This window comes from Stegodyphus dumicola, chromosome 2 (genome assembly GCF_044657685.1).
Source record: "Stegodyphus dumicola isolate Sdum_Otavi_A_Nest chromosome 2, ASM4465768v1".
NCBI lineage: Eukaryota > Metazoa > Arthropoda > Arachnida > Araneae > Eresidae > Stegodyphus > Stegodyphus dumicola.
The window spans coordinates 247,592,752-247,615,634 of record NC_140769.1 but is presented as its reverse complement, the minus strand read 5'-3'; the positions used below and the strand labels follow the sequence as shown (position 1 = coordinate 247,615,634).

The 22,883-nt window shown below is 34.4% G+C and overlaps 1 protein-coding gene across 1 annotated transcript in view; it reads right to left on the bottom strand.

The window, feature by feature from the left end:
• LOC118187530 (equilibrative nucleobase transporter 1-like) overlaps positions 1 to 22,883 on the bottom strand; it is a 321,014-nt gene that overhangs the window by 246,400 nt on the left and 51,731 nt on the right. Inside the window, exon 3 of the mRNA XM_085811987.1 lies at positions 3,178 to 3,320. Coding sequence (XP_085668113.1) covers positions 3,178 to 3,320 — 143 coding nt within the window. The remainder of the gene's footprint in view (positions 1 to 3,177; positions 3,321 to 22,883) is intronic.

Genomic DNA, 22,883 nt, shown 5'->3' with positions numbered 1-22,883 from the left:
AGCGATAATGTTAAAGCAAGAAAATGTAACTTTTAAGTACAACTGGTGAGAATACTAACGAGAAGATACAATTGTCAGAAGCTCTAATCTAAAGATTCCAAAACCTCGTCTTAAATACAAACAAACCAAATTTGCATAGTGAGGAATACGAAGAGAAGTTATAGTAAAGACTTGAATCATAATAACTATTTGATTAACATATAATATTTTACAAAACAATATTTTCAACTATAAAAATATTACACTTATTTGTTAGTATTAGTAAAAAATTTATATTTACTTAACAATTTCATAAAAAGAGATAAAATAAAAAATCCAAAAGAAAATAAGATTTTTTAAGAATTAAACTTCTTTAATATATGTTTTCTCTTTAATTTTTCATTCTTAATTTTTCAAGGAATATTTAATAACTGTTTGCGGAGTATCTGTATTCTACGAAACACAGTTTGGAAAACGCTGCAGTAGACAAACAAACATACGTAGCCAAATCAATACTTCTGCTTGTATAAATAAATATAGATATCGATCATTCGTGTCTCTGAAGAAGCTACCACCAACTTAGAGTATAAAAACCGTTCGAAAACATGAGTGGTCATTTTACAGAGATTTCATTGCATTGTTGAGAAATTTGCAGACGCACTTTTATTGCACTGATACGTAATACATTATTGCATAGTTAAATGTATATTAAAGTCGTCATATTTTTGAAAATATTTCACGCACTTCTGGCATGACAGAATGCAATTAGGAAACGGGAAGAGAGAAATATCTTACAATATAAATTGTGTTTTAACGAGTAGTTAGTTGAATTCACTGGTAACACTTGCACTATAAGAGCAAGTAAAAGAAGGAATGCCGTTGATTTCATAGATGTCTACACTTAGTTTGATAAGAGGCCAGTTGATCATTAGATGTATGATGATGGGTAAACAGATGAGTAAGTAAGTAAATAAGATGATGAGTAAGTAGTAAGTAAATGCTTTTAAGATCTTCACAGATGGCAGTAAAATTTCTAACCATCCAATTTAGTGGCATTTGTATTTAGACCACCTCCCCCATGGAAAAATAAATCTCTGTCATCGTAATCCAAATTACAGTTCTGTCTTCAGGAGTGAACTGATAGCAATCAATTTGGGGCTTGAGACTATCCTAAAAGAAAAGCACTTTTTATTGATTTTATCTGATAAATGTAGGTTCCTACAACATCTTGATGACTGATTCTTGTGGGTGACAACATAAGCATCTCTATCCTACATAAACTACACCTAATTTCCCAGCACCATGATATCCATTTACAGTGGATCCTCTCTCATGTGAATCATTAAGGCAACAAAATGGCGGACAAAAGAGCTCCCTGCAAAATGAGCTCCCACATTCAAAGGAAGGCTGTGGTATCATGAAGGTAAGAAAGGACCTTCTTTCTTCTTACTTCCATGTGTGGTATTTAGCTCCTCCTCTTTCGCCCTCCCTTCTCAAAACTATGCTTTCTAATAAAATCACAAATCTTGGTGGAATGGCTTGTGCTCCCTACCCATCACTGGTACTTGGCTAGCAGACCTGGTTGAACACTAAACCTTGGTGTGACAGGAGCTCCCAGAGAGCGCTCTCACGTACTGCCAACGGTCACATGAAGTGCCTCTCTTTCACGGCGGGCATGAAAATCTTTTCCACATGCACTTAGTGCCGAGAACATGTCTTCTGCTGAATATGTTTTGCTCTGTTTGGACCTCTATATGGAGGATATTTATACCAATACCCTCTTTGTGCTCGACGTTCTTAGAGCCAACTGCCTTTTGAACCTTTTCTGACTTCATCAGAATCCGGGGGAAAAGCAACAACAACATGACGATGAGTTATATTTCACCATTTTAGTTTGGACGTCATATGTAATGTGTAGAATAAAAGAACTTCTAAGCGTTGTAAATAACAGCCACTGGAACAAGAGATTAATACCTACAGCGTCTGGTATTAATTGCCTAGTAAGTGCATTAGGTATGTTAAACCTTAAACTGTAACTAAGCTAAGATTTTATACCCCGACTTACAGACAATACTGCTGGAAAGTCTAGTAGTACAATACTGCTGGAAAGTTCAATAAATTAAACTTTTTTAATGCGATTGTTAAGAAAATAAAGTATCAGCTTATGAGGATCATTCGAAAAAGTAATTGCACTCACATGAAAAAAGTCAGCATATAAAATACGTGTAATAAATCTTCAATTTGTATGAAGGTATACTGTTAAAACAACATTTATGCATAATCACAAAATATCAAATTTGTTCAAACATTTGTGGCACGGTAGGTACTTTGTTTGGAAGCATTCCTGTTCAGCTTTTGATAATGTTTGTTGCCTAACAGTTTTCACCTCATAAACGGAATAATGTCGCATCTTCGCAAATTCTTTTTTCGTAAACCTGACCACGTGAAAATCATAAGCGCGAGATCAGGAATAACAGTTTGTCCACTACTTTCACTAAGAATTTTGCATCAGGGAGATTCTGCGTGATGTGCACTTATTCACGAGAAATGCGTAACCATTTTGAAGCACTACCTGGCACAATATCTTTATCATGGATGGAATGGAGATTAACTTTTTTGACCAGAGGATGGTAAGCACTTTGAATTTGGAGGGCAGTTCTGAAAGACCTGCATACTCATGACCGAACATACCGCATCGATCGCTAATTGAAAAGACACAATCATTATCTTACCTTCTTAAGTGAATTATGGCTAATATTGCCAACTACGTCTATTAAAATATTTATTTCCAACTATATTTTCTAGGTAACTATATTTTCTGGGTTTCTGGTCAACTTACGTTTGTTGCTGTGTTGTGTTGCTGTTGCTACCAATCTCAATGTCCCACTTGTCACGTTCGGCTCACCATATATGTAGACCGAAAACACTTTATACATTTACAAACATCCATGCCTTCTCCGGGATTCGAATCCGGACCCTTCGGTACCCCTAACCACGTTACCGTCTGACATTGATAAAATACTACTTTGTTTCTATGATGATAGGTGCTTTCCCGTTCGTTTCAATGCATTTCTAAAGTTAAGGCTTTTGCATCTGTAACTTTTCTGTTAAGTTCATCGTTAATATTACGTCATCGAGTTAGAAAAATAAAAAGGCATAAAATATTCAAGCTGTTTAATGGATGATAATTTCACTTACTTTATTATAAGACGAACATTGCGGAGTCCCCATCTGTCCAGCAGAAATCCCCAGATGAAAGACGTAGACCCCATGCAGAAGCTACCGATGGTATACGCCAAGTTAAGAATGCGATCTTGTTCTTCACACGTCGTATAACCCACCTGCCGAAAAAGATGTAAATTCTTGACAACTGATTACAAAAGTGATTCTGCCATGTCATAAAGAATACATAACAGCAGTTAAAAAGCGATGAAATTGGGAGTTTGATTTAGCTATTATATATAATACTTAGTTAAATAATACTACATGAGTACATATTATCGGTAAGGGTAAATTAGCTTTACCCTTATCGGATAATCCGATTGCTAGCCGAACGAGCTACTAATTACACCACGAGAGCAGGCATGGAGGGGAAGAATGTAATTCCATATACCTTTCAGTTAATTACTCAATCATCATTTATTTCTAACCTCATGTTAAATAAGCAAAGTCAATGTGTATGTACTAAGAAAGATGTATGATCTTGTGTAAAAATATCCCATAACTGCTTCGATAAAAATGAATCGATGAAGTACTTCACTAACTGCAGATGTTATTCATACAGAAGTAAGACATAATACACACAGTTTGATATCATGAAAATCATCATTACATTTCCTTGGAAATTGCATCTTAAGGCTTGCGCCTATGTTGAAGGAGATTTGATATAAAAATTTTGTTTTCTACTACTGAGAGCGGTCGTCAGTGTTGGTATCGAGATTAACATTCCAGATTCTCTAGTCGGGTGGTTATCTGTAGACCTCGCCTTGGTCAGAAATCTATATTATCCGTTTGGTTTGGTTTGGTTCCTTTATAAGGTATTTATCCTGAATTCTTAGCATGCCTTCCTAGTGTAGTGGGTAGCACACTCGGATCGTATTCGGGAGGTCTGTGGTTCGAGTCACATTTTTCCCATCTCCTGCTTCTAAATAATCTAAATTCTCTACACCTTTTACTATGGCAAAGCACTCGAGGGCTGTCTCTCTAAGGCCCATATCACTCACGCAGTTGTTTCATACGAACAACTGTTTCGGACAATTTTTATGCCTGGTTTACTACTGAAGGAAAGACACGTGATTTTTTTTCCTTCCTTTAAAAAAAAAATTGCAAGTTGTTTGTTTTCAACCAATCAGCTTAATTTATAGCTTCGAATGCTATCAGCTTGTTTATAATGGAGAACCAGTTTCTCCTGTTTTAACCCCAAAGCGATCTGTGGTGATTGGCTGTTGTGACAAAGCAGAAAAATTGGTGTTCTTCCGAAACAAACGGATGTATGATAGCAGCCTTAAGAGAAGAATGCCTTCGTGGATGTCTTTCTAAGGAAAACTGGCTCGTATACACGTTGAGGGCGGTAAAAATCACGGATTCGGTCCCCGGACCCAATTATCAGCGTTCAGGGACTTTACAGCTCAGTCTCTGATGAGTCGTACATTCCCCGATATTATTTACTGCAAACGTACTGATGCATGTACATTTCCATACATTTTTGTGTTAATTTATAGTGTACTGTACATTTTAAGGGCACTACTGAAAATCAAGAAGAAAGACGTTCACTGAATTTTGATACAAATCATTCGCAAAAGGATCCATACTTTTATATCCATGGCAAGAAGAACGTTGTATGCGTAAATACACTTTTCCCATAAAAGAACACATGAATGATACTGTCTAGAAGAAACCGGAATCCAGTGATAGTCTTTAAAATGATTGACGATTTCAAGACTTGTTGAAAAGATGAGTTTAATCATGATGGTTTAAACTTAACTTCTTTTTCCAAACTTCTGCAGCATTTTCATTAGCATGAATTAATCTTTTTTAAAAAGAGAAATACTTTGCATAAAATTATACATATTTAAAATGGCATTTTGAAATTTTTATGTGTAATATTTTATTTGGTTTCAGTCTGTTCTAAGACATTTTACATAAGAAATGTGAAATAAATACAGCTGGTATTTTGAAATAAGTGTTTATGTCATGGTATGTTGATAAATACTGGCTGAGTGAAACTTATTATGTAACCTGTAACAGTGGTTTCAAACCTAATAAAGAATCGGAAAAGAGCTGACGGATCAGAACTCCTTTCCTTTCTTTTTCCTTTTCCACTTTTTTTTTCTCTTTTAACAAAATGAAAATTCTTTATTAAAAATAAATAAATAAATAAATAAATAAATAAATCTGAAATGTTTCAGATTTTAAATTACGTCCAAAGGGGCGTTTTTTAACATTTTGTGTGTTACCTTTCTTTATTAAATATCATGTTCCTCGCACTTAAACCATAAGATCCAGTGCAACAGCAATATCGCAAAATAGTTTTAAAACGAGCATATCTTTAGAATTTCCGATACAGAGACTCACGCGCTGAAGATAAAAATGTTTTTTCTGCACAACGTTGCCATTGCTCGCTTTGAAATCCTTGAGTTTGTTAATCAAAAATTCGTCAAAGTTTTAAAAAGTAGGAAATCGATCATAAAACAAATTTCAAATTTCAAATTTGGTCTTCCACATGCTCATATTCGTTGGAGGATAACGTTATTCAAAATTCGATGACTCTATGTACCGTTATTTTATGACAATGTGAGAAATATACATACATTTACGCAGATTTTTCATTATTTAATTTCTTCAAATATAATGCAGGACTCTAACATTTTGTGGCAACAGTTTGAAAAGTGAACCGACATTTATGAGTCCGACGCAAAATGCCAAAACGAAAGTAATAGTCCTTCGGGACTCAAGTCCCTTTGGACTAATAAAAAAAAATTAAATAAATTTTAAGTTTCATTTACTAAATATTTATAAAACAGGCAAAACCATTAATAATAATATCGCAAAGCAAAAAAAAAATCAGATTTATATTGTAGAGACATTAGGTATTTTTTTAAGCAGGCAAGATAGGGTCACTTTAATTAACCTGTTCCGCCAAACTAAGTTAATGGCACTACAGGGTTAGGAAGTCATCCTAGTCATTGCTAGCAATCTGACGGTTAGGCCGCCTTTCTACATTTTACATTAATCTTTAGTGTCTTGGATATAATTATTTCATTCACTTGCTTCATTATCTCTAAGATGCCTTGTTGCAGTAATAGTCCGTGAATAGTCTATTCACTGGATATGTGATGTAGTGGGAAGGAAAGAATTGCTATCGAAGGTGCTCTGGCAGAGGGCAGGAGGGAAAATGAGCAACGCCTTCGCCGGGAATCGAAGCACTGGAATACCGGCCCAGCGTGCAGTACCACTACACCACGAAGGCACGCTAGGAAGGCGGGAGAAATACCTTAGAATATTTATTTTCTGCGTGAAATCTAAAGCTTTGTACCTGCAAGACATTTTTCCTGGTTACAGTTTGCAATTCAAATATATTGATATCCAAATATGAAATTTTCATGTTGACATTTATTTCAAATAGTGTTTCCCGTTTTTAGGTGATATAAACGATACTGAACTCTAAAAGATGTAAGTGAATTTTCGCTACGTCTTGTAAGTATCACAGAGAAAGGGAAAGGGTGTAAAGGATCCTTTGATTTGATTTGACAGACGGCACAAACTCAGGCTTACAAAAGCCAACATTTATGGCTCAACTCAAAGACAACGGATTCACTAAAACTAATGAAAGCAAGTTAGCCTAACGGATACACAATTGCAATAGCACGCAAGCATCTAAGGACTGCGGAATGGCGAGAATATTTCAACGCCCCAGAATACTGTTCGGGAGAGAAACATATTAGCAACGTGGCCTTCAAGCAGGTAGAACACTCTCTGAGTCAATCCTCTAAAACCTTCTTTTAAATAATTTCTTCTTTCTATCTTATTTAAATATCGCGCGAACTAGAAATGTACATTCTGCCAGGAAATTGGAAATGAGGTCGAGAAAAATGTGCTGCGCCCTCGTAAGGATTCGAAGACTGTCAAATACTGTTTACCTAATTATGGACTTATTTATTATTAACTATTAAGAACTATTATAAACACTAATTTGTAAGAACTAAATGTCGGTGAACTATTATACAGTGGATGGACAAAAATATGGAAACACGTTGTAAAATCCATGTTTGAAAAGAAAGATTGATTTTAATGAAATATGTAGGTGGCGCTGGCGTTTTTGACTACTGATGCCACCTATACAACTTCGCCACCTATACAACTTCGTAAATGTGCTTAACAGTTCAGTTGTTGTCGGAGTACTGTTATGTGAGGTTGTCATTGCATTATGTCAGAGTTAACAGACTTCGAACGTGGGCAAATTGTTGGAGCTCGTATGGTACGTGCTTCCGTAAGCAAGGTAGCCGAGGTGTTTAGTGTTTCAAGAGGTACTGTATCGAAGATTTATTCCGCATATTTGAAAAGCGGAAAAACATCATCTGCTAAATCACAGCGCGGACGAAAATGTGTCCTGAGCGATCGTGACAGACGATCATTAAGGGCAATTCTGACGAAAAATAAGATTACTGCTGAAATGAATGTTGTGTTACCGAACCCTGTGAGTACCAAAACAATTAGAAGGGAGCTTCATAAACAGGGAATTGCTGGCCGTGCTGCAATTGAGAAGCCACTCATCAATGATGCTAATGCCCGTAACAGGAAAAGGTGGTGTTTAAGTCATAAAGCCTGGACTATAGAGCAGTGGGAGCGAGTAATATGGTCTGACGAGTCTTCTTTCACATTGTTTCCCACTTCTGGCCGAGTTTACGTCTGGAGAACGCCATCTCAAGCCTATAATACAGACTGCTTGTTGCCAAGAGTGAAACATGGCGGGGGTTCTGTTATGGTTTGGGCAGCCATATCGTGGTTCTCTGCTAGCCCCATGATAACTGTGTCAGGGCACATGACTGCCAAGACTTATGTGAACATTTTGGCCTATCAAGTTCATCCCATGGTACAAACTTTGTTCCCCGATGGGGATGGTGTCTTCCAAGACGACAAAGCCCCTGTTCATACAGCTCACATTGTCCAGGACTGGGTTTCTGAGCACGAGGATGAGTTGTTCCATCTCCCCTGGCCACCACAGTCACCAGACCTGAATATTATCGAACCTTTGTGGTCTACATTGGAACGGAAAGTGCGTTCTCGTTATCCACCGCCAACATCGTTATCTGAACTTGCCACCGTTTTTCAGGAAGAATGGTATAATATTCTCTTGGCAAACATACAGGAACTGTATTTATCCATTCCGAGAAGACTGCAAGCTGTTTTGGATGCCAACGGGTTTCCTACACCATATTAAGCAAAGAAACATGTTTTTTTAAAGGTGTTTCCATATTTTTGTCCACCCCCTGTAATTATTCTTGTTGTTTATAACACCGATGATTTTGCCAGTAAACTATTATGAACTACTAAGAATTATTTGCCAATATCCTATAAATTATTATGAACTTTATAGAAATTATATATGAACTATATAGAAATTATATATGAACTATATAGAAATTATATATGAACTATATACAAATTACTATTATAAACTATACTGAAAGTACTATTATGAACTATATATGAACTATATAGCAATGAACTATTTGTGAACTGTATGCCAATGTATTACTTTGAACTTTTATGAACTATTACAATAATAAACTTATTAGGATCAATGAACTATTTATCATTGATATATTGAATATATAAACCAGTGTTATATTTGGATATATGTATTGAATTATTATACTAAATTAAATTGAATTATACATTGCATTATATATTGGAATTAGTGAAACACTAAATTGTACTATTCATTTAAGTACTAATTAATTTAAATTCTCCAATTTATACCATCTATTAATAACTAGTCAAAATTGGATTGCATTAATTGTATTATACCGAATATATATGTATTGCTACCACTAAGACCAAACTGTACACGTCAAAACTGGATATGTATGCAAAGCAGCATGTAACTGCGATGGCACCACCTGTGAAATGTTACGTACATTTTTGTATACATTTTCAAAATTTTAATAAACGTCCGGAGTCTTGATTGGGAGTCCCAGTGTTCACAGGAGGTGTCGGGACTATCGGAGTGAGGTGAAACAGTTGTTTCCAGCACCACAGCTCAGTGAGCCCTGTGATCTTTTGGGTTTTCTCTAGAATTAAAGTGTGGTGGACTACTTATAGTAAACATTCGGTGTCCCACTACATTTCTACCAGACCAAACCAACCTGTCAATTACGAGCCGAGTGTGCTACCCTTACACCACGAAGGCATGTAAAAAAGAAGGAGAAAATACCTAATATACTCCCCTTTTAAAGGGTGATTGGAGATGAGGGGACCCAGTCGCCAAATCCTAGTACTGACGAATCATCTTTCACCGCCTTTTAGTTCGAGCGCCACTGTAGCGTCATAAGTTTTTTTTAAGCAGGAGACGTAAAAAAATGTGCCGTGCCCTTCGCCGGGACTCGAACCGTGAACCACACGAATGCGCGTCGAGTGTGCTTCCAATTGTACCACAATGAATGCGGAAAGGAGATGGAAAACACCTTATAACCTCTATATATCTTTGTAACCTCTATATATCTTTGTATGAAATGAAACTTTTCGTACTCGTATGGTTCTATGAAAAGTATATAGTCGCTAGAATTATTTCAAACAAAATTTCAACACCATTACTATACTTCGCTGCGAGTTCGTATTCGTAGTTTCGAGATTTATTAGTTTTTTGGCCCTAGTGATGCAATATGTCTTGTGATTCATAACCACTTTTCAATTAAAAGCTTAAATGTGATCATGCCTTGCCATGATGATAGAAAAAAAAAACCCGATTCTTGAAAAATCATCGCATCAGTAACCAACCGATATAGACCTTCGTCTTGCACCTTCACACTCCACTAGCCCTTCATTTAAGTGATTTTTTAAATGTTCGATTTTCTGTTGAGGTATATTGTGCTTTTTATTTCCAGTCATTCCTTCCTTGACCGCTTTTCTGCAAATACAAACAATAATTTTATGATTTTATTCTTAGCACGCATTTAGAACCAAGTAAGAGAAATTTTCCTTCATCTTTCCTGCAAAGCATGAGGAATCTTTCACATCTTGCTCCCTTACAAACATACACACGTACGCACGCAAAAGCAAGCTATAAAAAAGGAGGAAAAAAAAGCTACTGTCATATCTGTAACGGAACAAATTGAGGTATTATTTGATTTTCTGCTCAGTGAAGTGATTTTAGGTTTAGATAGAAACGATTGTTCCAAACAGTGACCTAGACCTGCACTTCTGCATTTTTTATTCTTTATGCTACATGGGTTTACAAGTGCAGATTGCATTTAGAAATTCAGATAACGTGGATGTGTCTTTCAATGTTAGAAAATTTAACAATATTTACTTAAAGAGAAGGATCATAGGAATATGCCATCAGTTTAGAGTTATACGCAGAGAAATGGTAAAGTTTTTTTTTAATTCGGAATTTAAATTTCCGCCCTATAGGAATATGATTTGAGATTGATATATTTTTCACGGGCTTTTGAGTAAGTGATGTTAGCTTGTAGAAAGCAAGTTAAATAAATTCCGTAGCTAAGTAGACATTATACCCAAAATCAGGTCTAGTGCTTTTTTTTCATACGCCTCAAACTTAGATGGTTTTATTTCCTCTTTCTATTCAGTGAATTCAAGTATGTATGAATTTGAGAGAAATATTGACACGGGGCCTTAAATATCCGCACAACTTGGGTAAAGGTTACAGTAATCAAGGAAATTGAACATGTTGCTCTTTCGGACTTCACTAAACACCACTAAACTTCAATACATATTTAAAATTAGCGTGTGCACAGACGATGTTATCTATTTGTTGTAGTCAGATCAATTGTTTCACAAATATATAATATCAGGTGTCACTCATCGAAAACGACCCACATAAATTTTAAACGCATATTTTATTCTTTGAAATAAACACCATTAGCTTCAGTTACATGTTTCCAACGACATACGACAACGACAGTTATAAATGCCCTTTTCCAAAAAATCCTTTTTCTGGAGTCCAATCTTCGAAAGATTTGATACAGCCTTTGTGACATCATCGGATTTTGGAGCTGCTGTTCACGCAGATAGTTATCCATTGACAAAAACAAGTAATAGTCTTATCTGTCTGGTATTATCGCGGAGGAGGAGAATTCCTCTTCTATTAACTGGCGCTGGCTGTTTCTGGTGCAGTGCAGCTGAAACTCTTGGCAGTTGTGACGAGTATATCTTAAGCTGCTATGGTTTCTCCAGTTTCTAGCTTATTCATAGTGGACTATGCCAACGTTGGTCAACCAAACACACAGCATTACCTTCCTTTGTTAAATGCCCGGTTTAGCGTTTGTTCCTCACATGTGTAGACTGGGTACCGAAAATAAGCTTTATTATGATGCGATAGAAACGACAAGCAGCTTTTTAACCGTTGGAGCTTGTTTTCCTTGGAGAAGACATGAGGAACCCACTTGCTTAGTTTCCCTGTCATCCCAAGGTTATGAAGAAGTGATCGAATGGTTTACTCCAAACTTGCATGTAAGCTCCTGGCAGCTTTGATGATGCTGGCAGCTCCTGGCATGTAAGCTCCTGCATGTAAGCTCCTGGCAGCTCTGCTTCATTTCCTCCGCTAGCTGGACTATGTCGAGGGTCGATGGACAACAAATAGGAGGCTTGTCTTCGAGGCTGCCGGAAGAAAATCGGCTGAACTCCTTCTGGGCAGTCCATTCACACATCGACGTTTCGCCAAACGTGGAGCATATTTAGCTGTTGACCTCTGCAGCTTTGCTTCCTAATTTGTTCTTGTAAAGCAAAATAGACCTCAGCATTTCCTTTTCCAATGACATGTTCTTTCGAAGATTGCGCTTCCTCCAAAGCCGATAGCGTAACGCGATGCAATGGATAACTGTCTAATGATTAATATTTAAAGAAGTGTAAATATATGCGTCATTAGAATCAGACTGAGCACACTAACGCGTCAAAGGTAATTGTTTTCAAGAACCGCACGAGCTTTCTTGGTTACATGGTATGATCTAGACAACTACTGAACCCTTTTGTCACACTAACTAATAAAGTTTTACTTACTTACATCTATAATAGTATTATTTCAACTCAAAGTTTAGGAACTTTGCAAACATTCACTGGAAGAGTTATAAATTTTAAATTTTTCGTTGCATTTTCTATTTGCAATTAAACATTAAAGGAAACATCAGTTTCCAGACTTTCACAAAAATATGCGTTTTTGATTTTTTTCCAGTGTATTTGAACATTTTATAAGAATACTTTTATATACTTTTATACCTGCGCTTATATGTATTTTTTGTATCAACTAAAAATCGATATAAATACATTGAGAAATGGCAAAAATTTAAAGATTGAGTAATATTTATTTTTTATTTTTAACCTGTTTTATTCAGGTCAATAACTTCATCGCCAAGCGGTCTAGTTCAAATAATGCAACTATTGGCTACAGAATCTGAAGAATATAGCATACATTAAGTTCTATAACTTAAATAGTGAAATAATTCATTTTAGTGCATACGATGTTACTTATTAAGCAAGTTTGTGTTCAATAAAATATATTTAACAAAATAAAATTGCTTTCAATTAATAGTGCATGTAAGCGTGGCCAAGCTTCATACCAGAATGAGCAGCATGTCAAAATTCTAGAAAACTGCAAGTAGACTTACTAAGCTTGGTTTTGGTTTGGTTTATTTGATTATAACAAAGCGAATTACTGCTATATGCCTTAGAAAAGGGATGCCTTCGTGGAGGACTTTCTAAGGTAGACTGGATCATGTCCATGTTACCCATGGGATAAATCATGAAAACGTTGATGCAGCCTGGGCTTTCGCCTAGAATGGACCGCAGGCCGAACGACCAGTGTTCAATAAATTTATCCCTCGACTACTGGTAGACCATAGGCCCACCAGCGGCCGAGCGGTAAAGTCGCTGAACCCTGGTAGTTCGGTCCAAGTTTCGAATCGCGCGAACGGGCTGGCTGCATGGGTGTTTTCGTGGTTTTCCCCATGTGTAACGTGTATACGAGCCAGTTTCCTTTAAAAAGTCCTCCACGAAAACATCCCTTCCCTTAGGCAGATAGTCCTAGTGTGCTTTGCCATAATTAAATACACCACCACCACACCACCACTGGTAGGCCATAGACGTATCAGGAAAAGCATTTGAATATTTATACCATTTTAAAAAACAGAAAAACAGTTTCTTAAACAGGAAAAAATGTTTCAAGCAATTAATCATTGATATAACATTTTATAATTAACGAGGCAATTAACAATAAATGTGAATACACAATTCTTATTGGTGTTAGGGTAGATTCTGAAAAATATATTTCTAAAGCATAATTGTTTAAAATTTTACTAAACATTATTTATGCTTCCTTCTACGAAGTAAAAAGGAAGTATCATAATCGCAAAAAATTTCGGGTATTATGGATATTTCAACAAGAATATACATTTTCACCATTCCCGAACCCATTCGGACGATTTTTTCTGCGTAACATCCATTCGTACAGACAGAATGGAAGACTATTTATACTTCCTTTGACCAAAGTAAAAAAGAAGGATGCGACTTTAGTTGACGGTTGCACAGATTTTGGCGATTTTTTTTGACGAGCGATACGACTTATGGTAAACCCATTGCTGGACAAGTTATTTATGGTAACCGATACTTTGTTGTCATTTTATTTAAAAAATAATGAGTTTTATTATGCATAAATTCCGTGTTTTAAATATTATTTATGGCTTCTAAATATTAAAAATCAATTTAATTTTGCATTTTTATTTGAAATAAAAATTTTATTGTTTATAATATTTTGTATAATTTATGTTGTGGATGATGTAATCAATGACGTCACCTTGCTTTAAAAGTAATTGGCTTTAATATTTATAAATTTAATCTAATGTTTTAAACATTATTTATGGCTGTTAAATATTAAAATACAATTTAATTTTGCATTTTTTTGAAAAATGATTTTATTATGCATGATTATTTAAATAAATTTAATTTTAAGCGTGACGTAATCAGCTCTCTGATTGGTTACAGAATATTTGTGCATTACCGCGCCATTTTAAAATTTTATTATTCATCTCTTCGAATTCCTTATATTTCATAGGAAACAGATATGTTCCTTTCAAAGAGTAATGTTGTTATTTTTAAGTACCAAGAATTATTGGTATCGGAATCAAAAAATTGTCCTTTGAGACCTTATTTTGGCCAACCTGGCTCTCCTAATCAAAGATTTATTTATAAATTGCTACAAGGGTAAGAAGAAATTTATTTTAAATTTTTGGAGAAAACCTCGCTAATTGCTTCTTCAATGAAGTGCGAGAAATGTGGATCACAGATGAAGATCGTTAAAAGAGCCGATTCCGAGGACGGCCGTATATGGTATTGTGGTCACGGTGGAAAAAATAACCACTGTAACGGTAAAAAAAGTATTAGCCATTCCTCCTTTTTTACCGACAATAAACTAATTGCTGTCATTTTAGCTCTAATGTACGAAGCGTTCTTATTTACTTATTTTAAAGTATTTGAATTTAAGTAATTATTTTAATTCTTTTAAATGTTGGTGTGATGGTTTTTAATTCGATATTCAATTTACGTAATATTTTAATCCAATTAAACGTTGGCGCAATGTTTTTATAGCGGTGTTTTTATTCTATTTCTGTGCTATATGAAAGTAATAATTTAACCTTACTTTAGTATTTTATACTCGTAGTAAATGTATTTATTTACATTTGCCTGCCATCTTAAAAACTACCTTTTCAACAAAAAATTAATCCATTATTTTTAAATATATTAATTGTTTTAAAGTTTCGAATACTTTATTATGCGTAAAATAACGTAAAAACAGCGTTTTTGAAGATGGCTGACGATTGTAAAAACCGCGCCAACAATTGCGCCAAAGTAAATCGCCAAAACTCCGTGCAACCGTCTACCAAAGTAGCACCAAAGGAAGTACTGTACACGAAAAATTTCGGGTATCATACTTGCACAGAAATGTCCATTTTGACCGTTCCCATACTCATTCGGACGAATTGTTTTGCGTGGGATGTACACGTTCGGACAGGATAAAGGACTCTTTTTTCCAAAATGGATTGTAAAATGGATTTAAAGGGATTCAAAAGTGCTTTTTTTCAGGACGTCTGTGTGTACTCACTTACGTATATGTTGTTGCGTGCGTACGGGTTTACGTTTTGAATTGAATGCACAAGTCCGATGAAAAATGAATAAAATTTATTTATTATCACAACAAATAAAAGAAGAATGCTTAAAGTTCCTCATATATTCGTACAATAACTCAATATCTCACAGTAGTTTAACTTACGCTAAATACAAGGTTGTTATTGCTATTTTGACTGTCACATTGGCGTGTTTCTCGTCTTTTCTCGAGAAAGCGATTTCACCGCGAAGTCGCTATAGTCAACAACAGCCGTTTTTTAAGCAAAACTCATAAAATAACTACTGAATTGAGAGGTTTTCCTCCTTTTTATTAGTTTTTTTTTAAATCACGCACGAGATTGTTACAGCAATTTCTCGAAATCAAAAAGAGATATTTATTTATTAAATGTTAAATGCACGTGCTCTTGTATTTTTAATTTCACGGCTTAGCTTTCTCTTAATATTCGACACGCGCTGCACTGCACGGGAAATAAAACAATTTAATTTATATAATTCTACTAACATTAGCTATTTAAATACCAAATCCGTAACAAATGTGTATATCGCATAACTCAAAAACTATTTGTCGTAGAATGTTAAAATTTTGATTATGGGATTGTCTTAATATATATATATGTAATAATAAAATTCCATAGTCAAGAATACACTTAATTTTCTAACTGAATGTTCTTTTCATTTTTTTATGGCGACGGTCTCTTATTCGAAAGTACGTGGAATTAAATCTACAGCCCCGTAGTCAAGTTGTTTTTTCCGCCTTTTCTACACGTACAGTTATAGAATGTTCTGGAAATATTTAAAGCGAACTGGATTGGCTGACGAGGCTGACCTCATTTCTTGGAAGCTCCGCCTTTCCAGAGGCTATAAAAGGACTCGCAAAAGAATATCGGTGGCTTTTTCTTAAATGTCACGATGCAGTAAACTTCATACAAAAAGTTATTAGTAATTCTTTTTTATTTAATCCGGAAATATGATTTTGTAACTGCTATTTCTCCTGAATAATAATAAATGGATCCTGTTTTTTAAACTTATCGTCTGATAACTTAAGCTACGACTACATCTATATTTCTTCAACGATCTATTTATTCTGGGCAAAAGTTAAGTTGGTACATCACACACACATATATATATATATATTTATATCACAGCAGTCCTATATATATATATATATATACCCTTTGACGGCTTAAAAGTCTTATTCGTCCTCTATTTTCGCAATCGTTGGTCGTAGCCATTTACTTCCAATTACAGAAATGCTTTAAATGACAAAATTAAATGGGATATTTACTTAAAAAAAATTTAGAATTTTTTATGTCATTTTCAACTTGCTTTGGGGGATGGTTAAGGTAGAATAATTCGAGGAACCAAGTTTAAATGAAGTGCAGCAAACATACAGAAATATTTATATTAGGAAAATTGACAATGTTATTTTTCAAAAAAATTAAATTTTGGACAAATAAGGAAATCTAACTTTAAATGCGATCTCCCAGTTTCTATACTTGTGTTTGGGAAATTTTGTACTTGTTATAAAAAAATAAAATTACGAGAAGATTGACTCCTGTACGACAAAAATTGCCCGAGATATTTAATTTCAAAATTTTCAGTTTTTGGCTTGCCGTCATTTTTAACTTGCCGTCGAGGAATCGATTAATTAAGTTAGAATAATTCGAGAAAACAAATTCAAATAAAGCGCAGCAGAAATGAAGAGCTGCTTTAAAGGACGAAAGTGTTCATGTTTTGGTAATGTCAAATATTTAAAAAAAATTGAACAAATAACGAAATCTAACTTTTAATGCGATCCTCCAAATTCTATTCTTATATTTGGGAAAGCTTTATTCTCATTTTGAAAAAAAAAAAAAAAAAAAAAAAAAGAAAATTCTAAGATGGTTGACTCCCGTACGACAAAAATTGACAGGGATATTAATTTTAAAATTTGCAATTTTGAAAGTCATTTGCCTCCTGCCTTGAGGCATCGGGTCGTTAAGGTAGAATAATTCGAGGAAATAAGTTTAAATCGGAAATATGTAAATCTTTAATTTAGTTTTTTAAATTAAAGATCTACATATTTTTTATTCCATCCTATTACAATAATATTTTATTTAGAAATATGTGGTAGCGTAAAAATCAGTTGTTTGTACCTAGTAATAAGGTTTTTACTTTTAAACCAACTGCTAATCAAGTCTGATATCATAAAAATTGTATAAAGCTCAGTCAAAACTCGTCGAATGAGAAACGTTTAGCATATATATGTCTTAATCTGAGACACCTCTAAATGTTCAATATGCTCTTATAATTTAATTTTAAATAAAATAATCTATATCTATAAATAATCTAACTCATATCTAGAGGTTGTAGTATACTTGCGCAGTTTAACTGTCAAAAATAATCTGCAATTTTAAGGTGTCAGAATTTAGCAAATGAGCGGAAATATATTCGCTTAAATTCCCGAGCTCTTTTTTTTTTTTTTTTTGTTCCCTCGAGAATCTGAAATCTCTCAATAATGTAAAGTATTACCATTTTCGAGACACGGAATAAGAGATTGTCGGTTAATCTTCGGATTATGGTAACTTGGCGTTTTTTTGGCGAAAATTTGGCGACCAACTCTGCTACAGCAACCGGACGCCATTTTGTTTTCACGAAGTAAAGGCATGTTTTTTTGTTTTTTTTTTTTTTTACTTAAAATTTTTTCCCCAACAATCTGCTAACCGAATTACGCTTATACTAGAACTTTTATGGAACAAAAGTGTTTAATCATGACGAAGATTAGGTGCGAAATTGGGAGAAAGTGCAGAATCGCCCACTGCATGCCGCGTTTTTAAGAATTGCACATACAAGATATCATCCATGTACACGTCGATCTATTTTCACTTAAAAAAAATCCCAGAATTGCACAAAAATGGCATTGCGCACACTCTTGACTTTATCCATGTACACTGCTAAAGTCCTAGCTAGTAACCTTTATCGCCTTACCAAAATGTCGCCAAACTACCTGTTACCATATTCCAAAGATTAGCCAGATTTTCTTGTAAATCTTTCAGTTCCTTTCAGCTGGATTCATGACCCATAATTACTAATAACGTGAAATTATTTTTGCTTATATTCCTAGGTTTAGTAGACAAAAGTACACCATGGACCTTCAGCAAACTCAAAACGCCTAAGTTTGGGAACTCGATAAGCTATTTCTGCTATAGTTTACAACATATTAGAGAAAAATTGGTATATCTGTTCTATGTGCCATTATTTCAGGCAAGCTGAAACTACTTCTCGGTCTTGTCTGAAAAGGAAAGATGGGGCATACGGCCTGTTAAACCTATACCGCCATTTTCTATCACCCTAGAATACAAGTACTGTTTAGAAACGGGCTCTGTAGCATTAGTAATGAAGGGGCGGGGTTATCTCTAAGTACTGTTCTTAATGAAAAATATAACTTGAGAAGGAAGTGGGTAAAACACAGGCTGCCGTTCTGACGGGCTATTTTTGCAAATTTTTCAATGATATCATTATCTCTGATATTTGCATGGGATGGAATCCATGAAATAAATGTCATTGCGATTACGATATTTCTTAACTTTATTTATATCTGTTTCCACTTTGTCTCTTTCATTTCTAGTGTAGCAGTTACCGTTATCTAGCATTACTGTTTCGTACCTTGTGAAAATACGAAGCTTTTCAAAATCCAACGGTATAAGACAAAGCGTGTGCTGTCCACCCTGGTTTTCTCACAGTGTATTCATTCATTCAGAATTCCAGCCATTCATTCAGAATTGTAAGTCAATGACGCTAGCTATAATCTTTATAAATAACTATTTATGCTATAGACGGTATCATTCTCACTTGTTACGAATTTTATAGGACTTTTGTTTTCGTTTTTAATTAATACATTATCGTTCCTAAAATTCAGTTCTTTTATATCATTGAATATCTACCTAATACAGGGGATCCTCGCTCTGTAGAACCGCAGATAAGTCAACGTTTCAAATAAATTCACTTTGACCTTGTAATAATTATGTTAATTTTATTAATAGTTAAATTTTGAGTTAAACTTCCTTTCCTATCGATTCTTACTTACCACTTCTGGACAGAACGTAGTTTTAGAATCACGTCTGAATACATAATGAGGAAGAGCGGTATATAACCGCGAAATTCTACAGTCTTAGTCAAGGAGATACCAGATATTCTGGCTGCATTCGTTCGCCTTTTTAGACTACTATCTCGCAAGCTGTTATTACGCTCGGCCGTACTTTAGGCTCTTGATAGCTTCGCAGTCAATTAGTGTTAAGGAGCCAACTCTGTTAGAAGTTTGATAGCTTCGCCTATATCTTTTTAGTTAAGATTAGTTTAGTTTAATTCTTAGTCTCTTAAATTCAAGCCCAAGTGTCGGCTTTATTGTACAACTCCAAGACGGAGTTTTGTTAAACTTTAATTGGAATAATAAACGGTTATTTTACCCTTCTATCTTGTGGTTTCCTGTCCCACGAACTCAAGCGATTATTCGCTGATCAGTTCTTAAGATTCTTCATTTCCAATAGTAACTTAGACTTACACAGTGGGGAGTCCTACAACCTTAAGATTTGTTTATCTAATGCGTAATTTAATATTTCATAGGAACGTTCCACATATTCGAGACTACAAAATGCATATCCACATTAGTCAATATATTTGTTATTTCAGTGTAGCGAAATATCTTTGCTGTTTAAGAAGAAACTGTGTAACTCTTGGAATCATTACAACTTCATATAGAATCACAACATCTAACGTTGATAATTCTTCGCCTAATTTAACACTTTACATTGACGCGTCTCTTGCTCATAAGTTTATCTCGCTTCCAATAAAATTTACTTTACATTTCTCACAACTTAAGCATATGTTAGAATTCTTTAGCAAGGGCAATTTGCCCAGAAGGACTACAAATTTCATTTTGGCATTTTGCATCGTTCACTATAAAGCAACGTTTCATTTTTCAAATTGTTGCCACAAATATTAGAACCCTGCATTTTGTTTAAAGAAATGAAATAAAGAATAATCTGCATGAATGTATGTATGTTTCTCATACTGTGAAAAATCAGTGGCAACTAAAGACATCAAATTTTGAAAAACGTAGGCCTCCACACGAATGCGTACATCTGGAAGCCCAAGCATGAAATTTGGAATTTGTTTTATTATCTTTTATATTTTGTAAGACTTTATAAGGTGCTTCTTCCTTTTTCTAACATGCCTTCGTGGTGTAATGGTCAGCACACTTGACGCGTATTCAAGAGGTCCAGATTCGAGTTCCGGCGATGGCATTGCTCATTTTTCATGTCTCCTGGTTCAAAAAAATCTCACGACTCTACAGTGGCGCCCGAATTAAAAGGTGATGGATAAGGATTCTTCACCACCAGGATTTGGCAAATGTGTCCCCTAATCCCCAGTCGCTTTTTAAAAGGGGGAGTGTATAAGGAATTTCTTCCTCCTTCTAGCATGCAATTTTTTTTTTTGTAATGGTTAGCACACTCGACGCGTATTCGAGAGGTCCAGGTTCGAGTCCCGGAGAGGGCATTGCTCACATTTCACACCTCGTGCTTCAAAATAACCTCAAGGTCTCTGCAACTTTAACGAATTTTTAATTAACATACTCAATGATTTCAAGGCGAGCAATGGCAATACTGTCCCCCCCCCAAAAAAAAAAAAAAAAAAAGAAGAAAATTGAAAAATAAAATAACATTTTTATCTCTAGCGCGCGAGAATGTGTATCGGAATATCTAAAGATATACTCTTTTTAAAATTTTGTGATATTGCTGTTGAATTGAATTTTATGGTTTAAGGGCGAAGAACATTATATTTAATAATTAAAGGTAACACACAATACGTCCCTTTGGACGTAATTTAAAATCTGTAGGTTTTCCGGTTTTTAAAATTCTTTTCTGAAACTAAACGTTCTTAAGATTTTCGTCCAAAATTGGCAAAGTGTTTTTCCAGTTTCTTGTTGCGAGTAATGTGTTGACAATTTTAGCGGGTGCTTTTTTATTCTGCTTAAAAAACTTGTTGAAAGATTTGATTCGTTTCAGTGGTGATCCTTGGACAGAAATGGCAAAATCTTAACACAGTTAAAGGTGAAATTATAATAAGAGAACTTTATAATCAAACGCAGGAAAAACGTATTCCTCATATTTCTGTCATTACGTTAGTAAAATTCTTAATCACTTATGAAATATCAAAACCACCAAAAGCTTGGAAACACCAAAAGAAAACTGTTGCGAAGCTTAGATTTTACAGAAGAATCAATTTTACTTAAATTTAAAATATGATCATACCATTCCTGTGTCAGCTGTATCATTTTTACTTTGGTTTACAGAGATTGCTGTTACTGTTACTTAAAAAATTATTAAGTTTTATTGTATAATTATATATATTGTATATTATATATAATATATAATAATATAATAATCATATATAATATTATATATATTGTATAATTATATATAATATATAACTGTTATTGTTTTTAAGTACCATTGCTGTTACTTAAAAAATTGCACAGATAACGTTAACAAATGAGTTCGTAAAACGATACGTTTTTTGTACTTGAATAACATTGCCGTTATTTGTTTCTTAGAAAAAAGATGTCAAATTTTAAAAAAGGGGGGAGAGGAAAACTGCAGTGTTAATAAAGAAAATGACACTTACAGTTGTGATGAAATAAGATTATGTCATTGTTTATTTCTTGAAAAAATCAATGGACTTCCAGACAACAGTATTGTGGAGGTGGTAAAAAAAAGATGAATGTTTCTTTTTGCAACCAATGCACTCGGCATAGAAATAATAAACTACTTGTTATCCGAAAAGTAAGCTTTCGTATTTTGCCTGAAAAACGTAAGCTTAATTGTTGATTATGAAAGCAATTCAAAATTGTGGAAGATGAGGAAATTTTTCAGTGTTAAACAAGAGAATATGACGAGAAGATTTTCAACGGGAATAAAAAAATAAATTTCAATGATTCTTGATAGCTACATTCCACATTCACCTCCACGTAATCTTTCCACAACGAAACTGCTGTTTTTGCTATCAATACAACAAATGTATTAAAGATCCTATGTCAAGAAATTATAAATATTATTAAATTATTTACTGATAGCAACTAATACAATTATTTGCTAAGAAATTAATTATAATATTAACATTAAAACTGTAATGTGTATTTTAATTTTATAACAGTTATTTTACTTTGGAAAACCTTTCCTATCACTTCTTGTTTCCACTCACAACTCCCTAACAAAATGAGTTTTCAGAATTGCTTTGAATGCAAATGAGTTAGAAGCATTTAAGAAAAGTTCAACTAACATCAGTAGAGAGGGCTAGGAATCCTTACCAGCTCGTGTTTATCTTCGGACTAAGTTCCTCTTGATGCTGTTACGATCGGCCATATTATTACTTGCCTTTTGATATTAGCCGGCTAGTTTAAATTAAGGGTCAACTACGTCAGCTACTTACGTTTAGCTTCGGCTGAGTCTCCTTTGGCTAGTTACAGTTTAGTTTCTTATTTATTTTTCTGACTATTTTTCTGACCGATTAGA